We start from the raw sequence: 10,306 nt of genomic DNA, 5'->3' as shown, positions 1-10,306 counted from the left end.
AAAAAAAAGGCATTGACTAGTTTAATTTTTTTTATTTTGAAGGAATTGACTAGTTTTAGTTTGGTTTTATTTTGAAGGAATTGACTAGTTTTAGTTCGGTTTATTTTGAAGGAGTTGACTAGTTTTAGTTTAGTTTTATTTTGAAGGAATTGACTAGTTTTAGTTTAGTTTTATTTGAAGGAATTGACTAGTTTTAGTTTGGTTTTATTTTGAAGGAGTTGACTAGTTTTAGTTTAGTTTTATTTTGAAGGAATTGACTAGTTTTAGTTTAGTTTTATTTTGAAGGAGTTGACTAGTCAGATGTTCTGTGTGTGTTTCTCAGCGCTGCTCTATAAGTGTGAGGCTCAGCGCTCCAGCTGCGGTCAGTGTCTCAAAGCGCCGCCGGCCTTCGAGTGCGGCTGGTGCACCGAGAACAGGAAGTGTCTCCTCAGGCAGCACTGTCCCTCTGCAGAGCAGAACTGGATGCACCACGGCCGCCACAACCTGCGCTGCAGCCACCCCAGAATCACCAAGGTAACGCAGTACTAGTACCTCTAACTGTACTACAGTAAAGTACTAGTACCTCTAACTGTACTGCAGTAAAGTATTAGTACCTCTAACTGTACTACAGTAAAGTACTAGTACCTCTAACTGTACTACAGTAAAGTACTAGTACCTCAGACTGTACTACAATAAAGTACTAGTACCTCTAACTGTACTACAGTAAAGTACAAGTACCTCTAACTGTACTACAGTAAAGTACTAGTACCTCAAACTATACTACAGTAAAGTACAAGTACCTCTAACTGTACTACAGTAAAGTACTAGTACCTCTAACTGTACTACAGTAAAGTACAAGTACCTCAAACTGTACTACAGTAAAGTACTAGTACCTCTAACTGTACTACAGTAAAGTACTAGTACCTCAAACTGTACTACAGTAAAGTACTAGTACCTCTAACTGTACTACAGTAAAGTACAAGTACCTCTAATTGTACTACAGTAAAGAGGAAGTGATGCTTGATGTGTTTTGAACCTGAGATGTACGAGAGTCCTTGAACGCACCACAGAGCTGATCAGCTGATTTTAAAGCAGCTCCTTGGTTCGGTATCACTGAGAGGTTTCTAGAGACTCATTAATCAAAGTCGGAGTGTTAATCAGAGATCAGTGAGTGATAAGTGATTGACCCCCCCCCCCTCTCTCTCACCCCCCCCCCCACAGATCGATCCTCTGACCGGGCCTCGGGAGGGGGGGACCCGGGTCACCATCGAGGGGGAGAACCTGGGTCTGCAGGTGAAGGAGATCGCTCATGTTCAGGTAGCAGGAGTCCGCTGCAACCCGGTTCCCTCGCAGTACGTCAGCGCTGAGAGGTGAGTCAGAGAGGTCATGTCCTTCTTTCCTCCCTCCTTCCTTCCTTTCTTCCTCGCTCCCTCCTTCCTTTTTTCCTCCCTCCGTCCTACCTTCCTTCCTTTCCTTTCCTTTACTCCCTCCCTTCTTTCCGTCTGTCCTTCCTCGATCCTCCTTTCCTCCTTCCTTCCCTCCTTCTCTTTTTCCTTAACTCCTTCTTTCCTCTGTCCTTCTTTCCTTCCTTCCTCCCTACCGCTTTCCTTTCTCCCTCCCTCCCTCCTTCTTTCCTTCCTTCCTTCCTTTCTTCCTTCCTACCTTCTCTCCCTTATTTTTTTTCCTCTGTCCTTCTTTCCTTCCTCTTTTCCTTCCTCTCTCCTTCTCTCTTTCTTTCCGTCCCTCCTTCCTTCCTTCTTTCTTTCCTTCCTCCCTACCTCTTTTCCTTTCTCCCTCCCTCCCTCCTTCCTTCCTCTCTTCCTTCCTCCCTCCTTCCTTTCCTCCGCTTATTTACACGTTTCATTTAATTCATTCTCGTGTCTTTGTGTGTGTGTGTGTCTTTGTGTGTGTGTGTGTGTGTGTCTCTGTGTGTGTGTGTGTGTGTGTGTGTGTGTGTATGTGTGTGTGTGTGTGTGTGTGTGTGTGTGTGTGTGTGTGTGTCTCTGTGTGTGTGTGTGTGTGTGCAGGATTGTGTGTGACATGGCCGAGGCGCTCCTCCCTCACTCCCCCGGTGGACCCGTGGAGCTCTGCATCGCGTCTGCAGCGCTGAGTATCGAACCCTCTCCACCCAGACCTACTCCTTCGTGGTGAGTTACTCTCTCCTCCTCTCCTCCTCTCCTCCTCCTCTCCTCTCCTTCTCCTCCTCCTCTCCTCTCCTTCTCCTCTCCTCTCTTCCACCTCACCTCTCCTCCTCTCCACCTCACTTCTCCTCTATTCACCTCTATTCTCCTCTCTCCACTCCTCCTCTCCACACCACTCCACCACTCCACTCCTCTCCTCTCCTCTTCTCCTCCTCTCCTCTCCTCTTCTCCTCTCCTCTCCTCCTCTCCTCTCCTCCTCTCCTCTCCTCTCCTCTCCTCTCCTCTCCTCTCCTCCTCTCCTCTTCTCTCCTCTCTTCCTCTCCTTCTCTCCTCTCCTCTTCTCCTCCCTCTCCTCTCCTCTCCCCTCCTCTCCTCTCCTCTCCTCTCCTCTCCTCTCCTCTCCTCTCCTCCTCTCCTCTCCTCCTCTCCTCTTCTCCTCTCCTCTCCTCTCCTCTCCTCTCCTCTCCTCCCCTCCTCTCCTCTCCTCTCCTCTCCTCTCCTCTCTTCCTCTCCTTCTCTCCTCCCTCCTCTCCTCTCCTCAACACACCACACCACATCTACTCACCACAACCACACCCCACCCTCACACACTCCACTCCTCTCCTCTCCTCCCTCCACACCTCCTCCACACACCACCACACCACTCCACTCAACCTCTCCTTCTCTCCTCTCCTCCTCTCCTCTCCTCTCCTCTCCTCTCCTCTCCTCTCTCCTCTCTCCTCTCGTCCTCACCACTCCACTCACCACACTCCTCTCCTCTCCTCTCCTCTCCTCCTCTCCTCTCCTCTCCTCTCCTCTCCTCTCCTCCTCCTCTCGTCTCTCCTCTCCTCCTCTCCTCTCTCCTCTCTCCTCTCTCCTCTCTCCTCACCTCTCCTCTCCTCTCCTCTCCTCTCCTCTCCTCCTCTCCTCTCCCTCCTCTCCTCTCCTCCTCTTCCTCTCCTCTCTCCTCTCTCCTCTCTCCTCTCCTCTCCTCTCCTCTCCTCTCCTCTCCACTCCTCCTCTCCTCCACTCCTCTCCTCTCCTCTCCTCTCCTCTCCTCTCCTCTCCTCTCCTCTCCTCTACTCTCCTCTCCTCTCCTCTCCTCTCCTCTCCTCTCCTCTCCTCTCCTCTCCTCTCCTCCTCTCCTCTCTCCTCTCTCCTCCCTCTCCTCTCTCCCCTCTCCTCTCCTCTCCTCTCCTCTCCTCTCCTCTCCTCTCTCCTCTCCTCTCCTCTCCTCTCCTCTCCTCTCCTCTCTCCCCTCCTCTCCTCTCCTCTCCTCTCCTCTTGTCTCTCCTCTCCTCTCCTCTCCTCTCCTCTCCTCTCTCCTCTCCTCTCCTCTCCTCTCCTCCTCCACTCCTCTCCTCTCCTCTCCACTCCTCCTCACCTCTCCTCACCTCTCCACTCCTCTCCTCTCCTCTCCTCTCCTCTCCTCTCCTCTCCTCTCCTCTCCTCTCTCCTCTCTCCTCTCCTCCTCCTTCCTCTCCTCTCCCCTCTCTCCTCCTCTCCTCTCCTCTCCTCTCTCCTCCTCTCCTCTCCTCTCCTCCTCTCCTCCTCTCTCCTCTCCTCTCCTCTCCTTCTCCCCCTCTCCTCTCCTCTCCTCCCCTCCACTCCTCTCCTCTCCACTCCTCACCTCCTCTCCTCCTCTCCTCCTCCTCTCCTCCTCCTCTCATCCTCTCCTCCTCTCCTCTCCTCTCCTCATCCTCTCCTCTCACCTCCTCCTCTCCTCTCCTCTCCTTTCCTCTCCTCTCCTTTCCTCCTCCTCTCCTCTCCTCTCCTTTCCTCCTCCTCTCCCCTCCTCTCTTCTCCTCTCCTTTCCTCCTCCTCTCCCCTCCTCTCTTCTCCTCCCCTCTCCTCTCCTCCTCTCCTCTCTCCTCTCCTCTCCTCTCCTCTCCTTCACCTCTCTCTCCTCTCCTCTCCTCTCCTCTCCTCCTCCTCTCCCTCTCCTCTCCTCCTCTCCTCTCCTCTCTCCTCCTCTCTCCTCCTCTCCTCTCCTCTCCTCTCCTCTCTCTCCTCTCCTCTCTCCTCTCTCCTCTCCTCTCCTCTCCTCTCCTCTCCTCTCCTCTCCTCTCCTCTCCTCTCCTCTCCTCTCTCCTCTCCTCTCCTCTCCTCTCCTCTCCTCCTCCTCTCCTCTCTCCTCTCCTCCTCTCCTCTCCTCTCTCCTCCTCTCTCCTCCTCTCCTCCTCACCTCTCGTCTCCTCCTCTCCTCCTCCTCTCCTCCTCTCCTCTCCCCTCCTCACCTCTCCTCTCCTCTCTCCTCCTCTCCTCTCTCCTCTCTCTCCTCTCCTCTCCTCTCCTCTCCTCTCCTCTCCACTCCTCTCCTCTCCTCTCCTCTCCTCTCCTCTCCTCTCCTCTCCTCTCCTCCCTCCTCTCTTCTCCTCTCTTCTCATCTCTCCCCCTCTTCTCTCCTCTCCTCTCCTCTCCTCTCCTCTCCTCTCCTCTCAGAGACATTTATATACAAGTTATTCACTGCTAATCTCTCCTCTTCATCATTATCTTCATCATCCTCCTCCTCCTCTCCTCTTCCTCCTCCTCCTCCTCCCCCTCCTCTTCCTCCCTCCCCTTCCTCCTTCTCTTCCTCCTCTTCTTCCCCCTCCTCCACTTCGTCTTCCTCCCTCTCATCCTCTTCCTCTTCCTTCTCCTCCTCCTCTCCCTCCTCCACTTCCTCCCTCTCCTCCTCCTCTTCTTCCTCTCCCTCCTCCTCCACCTCCTTCTCTTCCTCCCCCTACTTGTCCTACTCTTCCTACTCCTCTTCCTTCTCCTCCTATTCCTCCTCCTCCCTTTCCTCCTCCTCTACTTCCTCCTCCTCCCTCTCCTCCTCCTCCACTTCCTCCTCCTCTTCCCCCCCTCCTCCTCCCTCTCCTCTTCCTCCACCCCCTCCTCCTCCTTTTCCCCCTCCTCTTCCTCCTCCTCAACTTCCTTCTCCTCTCTTCCTCATTATCTTCATTATCATCCTCCACTTCCACCTCCCTCTCCTCTTCCTCCCTCTCTCCTTCTCATCCTCTTCCTCCTCCTCCCTCTCCTCCTCCTCCTTCCTCTCCTCCTCCTTCTCCTCCTCCTCTTCCTCCTCCTCCTCCAGAGCCCCATCATCAGCCGTGTCCTCCCAGAGAGGGGTCCTGTTTCCGGGGGAACCAGACTAGCGGTGTCGGGTCGCTACCTGGACGCCGGGCAGCAGCGTCACCGTCTACATCGACAAGACGAGTGTCTGTTTGTAAAGTGAGTCAGTTTCAATCTTCTAAAGCAGAGGAGTCAAACTCATCTTCATTCAAGGGCCAGATCATTAAAAAGATGGAAGGACAGAAGGAAGGAAGGAAGGAAGGAAGGAAGGAAGGAAGGAAAGAAGGAAGGAAATAAGGGAAGGAAGGAAAAACCAGCAAAAGGAAGGAGGGAAGAAAGGTAGGAAAGAGAGATAGTGAAGGACTGACAGACAGAAGGAAGGAAGGGAGAATGAAGAAAGGAAGGAAGGACAGATGGAAGGAAGGACAGATGGAAGGAAGGAAGAAAGGAAGGACAGATGAAAGGAAGGAAGGACAGATGGAAGGAAGAAAGGAAGGAAGGAAGAAAGGTAGGAAAGAGAGATAGTGAAGGACAGACAGACAGAAGGAAGGAAGGGAGAAAGGAAGGAAGGAAGGAAGGACAGATGGAAGGAAGGACAGAAGGAAGAAAGAAAGGAAGGACAGATGGAAGGAAGGACACAAGGAAGAAAGGAAGGAAGGACAGATGGAAGGAAGAAAGGAAGGAAGGACAGATGGAAGGAAGAAAGGGAGGAACGAAGAAAGGAAAAAAGGAAGGTAAGAAGGACAGATGGAAGGAAAGGAAGGAGGGAGGAAGGAAAGAAAGAAAGAAGGGAGGGAGGAGGGAAAGAAGGAAGAGAGGAAGGAAAGGAAGGAGGGAGGAAAGAAAGAAAGGTGAGAGGAAGGAAAGGAAGGAGGGAGGGAGTAAAGAAAGTGGGAGGAAGGAAAGAAGGAACGGAGGAAAGAGAGAGAAGAAAGGAAAGAAAGAAAGAAGGAGGGAGGGAGGAAGCCGTATCTGGCCCACAGTTTGATTTGATATGATGTGAAAAGAAGAAGGGATGAAAAGAAGAAGGGATGAAAAGAAGAAGGGATGAAATGAAGGGATGAATGATCTCTTCTCTTCTCTCAGACGCACCAAGCGGGAGATCATCTGCATCACTCCGGCCTCGGCGTCCGGCGCTGGCCCCGCCCCCATCCGGCTGATGATTGACAGGGCCGAGGTGACGAGCTCCGACACCAAGTACATCTACACCGAGACCCGACCATCACCAGCATCGAGCCCAACTGGACCATACTCAAGTAAGTTCATCTTCATCTTCATCATCATCATCATCATCATCATCATCATCATCATCATCATCATCATTATTCTATATAGAGTATTGATCCTCTGTGTGCGTGTGTGTGTGTGTGTGTGTCTGTTACTATGTGTGTATATGGGTGTGTGTGTGTGTGTGTATATGTGTGCGTGTGCGTGTGTGTGTGTGTGTGTATGTTACTGTGTGTGTGTGTGTGTGTGTGTGTGTGTATGTTACTGTGTGTGTGTGTGTTACTGTGTGTGTGTGTGTGCGTGTGTGTGTGTATGTGTATGTGTATGTATGTGTGTGTGTGTGTGTGTGTGTGTGTGTGTATGTGTGTTACTGTGTGTGTGTGTGTGTGTGTGTGTGTGTGTGTGTGTGTGTGTGTGTATGTGTGTGTGTGTGTGTGTGTGTGTGTGTGTGTGTGTGTGTGTGTATGTGTGTGTGTGTGTGTGTGTGTGTATGTGTATGTGTATGTATGTGTGTGTGTATGTGTATGTGTATGTATGTGTGTGTGTGTGTGTGTATGTGTGTGTGTGTGTGTGTATGTGTATGTGTATGTATGTGTGTGTGTATGTGTATGTGTATGTATGTATGTGTGTGTGTGTCTGTGTGTGTGTGTGTGTGTGTCTGTGTGTGTGTCTGTGTGTGTGTGTGTGTGTGTGTGTGTGTGTGTGTGTGTGTGTGTGTGTGTGTAGTGGCAGCACAGTGATCACAGTAACAGGAACCAACCTTCGGACGATCCAGGAGCCCAAAGTCAGAGCCAAGTACGGAGGAGTGGAGACCAGCAACGTAAGTACTAGTACTTTATGGGGTTGGGGTAGTAGTACTAGTAGTACTTTCTATAGTAGTAGTAGTAGTACTTTATGTAGTAGTAGTAGTAGTAGTACTTTATGGACTAGTAGTAGTAGTAGTACTTTCTATAGTAGTAGTAGTAGTACTTTATGTAGTAGTAGTAGTAGTAGTACTTTATGGACTAGTAGTAGTAGTACTTTATGGACTAGTAGTAGTAGTAGTACTTTATGGACTAGTAGTAGTAGTAGTAGTAGTACTTTATGGACTAGTAGTAGTAGTAGTACTTTATAGACTAGTAGTAGTAGTAGTAGTACTTTATGGACTAGTAGTAGTAGTAGTAGTACTTTATGGACTAGTAGTAGTAGTAGTAGTACTTTATGGACTAGTAGTAGTAGTACTTTATGGAGTAGTAGTAGTAGTAGTAGTACTTTATGAACTAGTAGTAGTAGTAGTACTTTATGGAGTAGTAGTAGTATTTTAGTAGTAGTGTGTTTCTCAGTAAATCTCCTCTTAGTGTTTCCTGTTGAGCTGTGGTATAGTATATATAGTATATATGGTATATATACTATATATACTATATATAGTATATATAGTATATATAGTATATATAGTATATATAGTATATATATGGTGTATATATGTGTCTCTGTGGTGGAAGTATAGTAGCGTCTCAGACTAACACTCATATCTGTGTGTAGTTCTGTAACCTGGTGAACGACAGCACGATGACGTGTCTGGCTCCTGGTCTGATGTACACCAAACCAAACCCACCAGAGGGGGCGCTGCGACCTGACGAGTTCGGCTTCATCTTCGACCAGGTAACACACACACACGCACACACACACACACACACACACACACTTCCACTGTCCAGAGGAAACACTTCCACTGTCCAGAGGAAACACTTCCACTGAGCAGAGGAAACACTTCCACTGTCCAGAGGAAACACTTCCACTGTCCAGAGGAAACACTTCCACTGTGCAGAGGAAACACTTCCACTGAGCAGAGTCTGGATCATGTATTCACTATTTGCTGTATTTATTGATATTGTAATAGTGAATGTATTATTTAATAAGCCTCTGAATATGCTCAGGGTGTCTTTTCAACTCTGGAAATCATTAACCAGTTGAAATGTTTCAGGGGATAAACTGAAACTGAAACTGAAATTAAAGCCGATGCTCGGGAAAGTTCAGCCTCTCATTAGACTGACGATGGAAACGACGATAAATGATGTAAAACATATAAATGTGTGGACTTTCATACTTTAATTTAACCCATAATAGCAGTTAACAGGGGAAATAACTGTTGATTTAATTAATCAGACCGATAATTAACCGGTTTTTAACTAGATGAATTCAGACATTTTCTTCTAAACACATTAAATAGGTCATAAATGTATTTCTAAAAAAGGTGTAAAAAGCATTTCAACCATTTAGATTTGAATTGTGGAGCTAGGATTAGCATAAACCCGCCCCTGCTGCTGTAGAGGTAGAAATACATTCAGCACACACTTCTTCTACTACAGTCTACAGTTAGCCAGTTAGCTGAGTTAGCACTACTACTACTACAGTCTACAGTTAGCTAGTTAGCTGAGTTAGCACTACTACTACTACAGTCTACAGTTAGCCAGCTAGCTGAGTTAGCACTACTACTACTACAGTCTACAGTTAGCCAGTTAGCTGAGTTAGCACTACTACTACTACAGTCTACAGTTAGCCAGTTAGCTGAGTTAGCACTACTACTACTACAGTCTACAGTTAGCCAGTTAGCTGAGTTAGCCGCTGAGTTAGCCGCCGAGTTAGCCGTCGAGTTAGTAGCCAAGTTAGCCGCCGAGATAGCCGCCGAGATAGCCGCCGAGTTAGTAGCCGAGTTAGCCACCGAGCTAGAAGCCGAGTTACCAGTTGAATTAGTAGCCGAGTTAGCCGACGAGGTAGTAGCCGAGTTAGCCGCCAAGATAGTAGCCGAGTTAGCCGTCGAGTTAGTAGCTGAGTTAGCCACCGAGCTAGAAGCCGAGTTACCAGTTGAATTAGTAGCCGAGTTAGCCGACGAGCTAGTAGCCGAGTTAGACGCCGAGCTAGCAGCCGAGTTAGCAGCCGAGCTAGCAGCTGAGTTAGCCTTCGAGCTAGCAGCCGAGTTAGCCGCCGAGATAGCAGCCGAGTTAGCCGCCGAGCTAGCAGCTGAGTTAGCAGCAGAAAGCTCTCAGACGTAGCGTCCATGTTTCTGGTAGAGGTGGTGACTTTGATTGACAGGTGACACTTGGTAGGGGGCGGGGCTTCAGCTGATTTTTACACAACTTTGAAGACTAATTTCATATTTGGCGATTTCTTTAGTCATTCAAATTTGGCAGGGTGGTTAACAACACACTTTTCTGTGGTATGTCAAACTCAGAACATATTTATTCTTATTTTACACAGACTTTAACATATTTAAATATACATAAATTTGAGAGAGAAACACTTGATTTTAATCTGTAATCAGTCTCCACTCTGAGATGCTATGATGCAGCTGCCAATCAATAACTGATATCCAATAAAGGAGCAAGTCAGCTGGTAAACCCCCCCCCCCCCCCCCCCGCGCCTCTCAGAGCAGAGACAATCGCTTCGGTTCGGCCTTCACAGCTGAAGTGAAGAGGAAGCTCGGATAAGAGGCGTGATATGACCGATGTGTTCTCCTCCTGTGTGTGTGTGTGTGCACATGTGTGTGACCCCGATGTGTTCTCCTCCTGTAGGTCTCCTCCCTCCTGGTGCTGAACTCGACCCCCTTCACTCATTACCCCAACCCGACCTTTGACCCCCTGGGGAACTCTGGGATCCTGGAGGTCAAACCGGGGTCACCCATCATCCTCAAGGTGAGAGAGGAACACACACAACGACAGGAAATGATGTCACTCATGTATGATGTCAGAGAGCTAAACAGGTGTCTGTGTGTGTCTCTGTGTGTGTGTGTGTGTGTGTGTGTGTGTGTCTCTATGTGTTCTTGTGTGTATCTGTGTGTGTGTGTGTGTGTGTGTGTGTGTGTGTATGTGTGTGTGTCTGCGTGTCTCTGTGTGTGTGTGTGTGTGTGTGTCTCTGTATGTGTGTCTCTGTGTGTGTGTGTGTGTGTG

At 48.9% G+C, this 10,306-nt stretch overlaps 1 protein-coding gene across 1 annotated transcript in view; it reads left to right on the top strand.

The window, feature by feature from the left end:
• Positions 1 to 300: 300 nt before the first annotated feature.
• The window catches only part of LOC128357741 (plexin A3-like), a 43,813-nt gene continuing 33,807 nt past the window's right edge, over positions 301 to 10,306 (top strand). The window contains 10 exon segments of the mRNA XM_053318110.1: positions 301 to 513; positions 1,201 to 1,349; positions 2,007 to 2,071; positions 2,074 to 2,126; positions 5,176 to 5,312; positions 6,240 to 6,361; positions 6,364 to 6,409; positions 7,107 to 7,200; positions 7,902 to 8,021; positions 9,932 to 10,051. Of these exon segments, the coding sequence (XP_053174085.1) occupies positions 301 to 513; positions 1,201 to 1,349; positions 2,007 to 2,071; positions 2,074 to 2,126; positions 5,176 to 5,312; positions 6,240 to 6,361; positions 6,364 to 6,409; positions 7,107 to 7,200; positions 7,902 to 8,021; positions 9,932 to 10,051 (1,119 nt within the window).

The sequence above is a fragment of the Scomber japonicus genome, chromosome 4 (assembly GCF_027409825.1).
Source record: "Scomber japonicus isolate fScoJap1 chromosome 4, fScoJap1.pri, whole genome shotgun sequence".
In the NCBI taxonomy this organism is placed as follows: Eukaryota; Metazoa; Chordata; class Actinopteri; order Scombriformes; family Scombridae; genus Scomber; species Scomber japonicus.
Note: the sequence above shows the minus strand (reverse complement) of the source record. Positions and strands in the feature narration are given on the sequence as shown.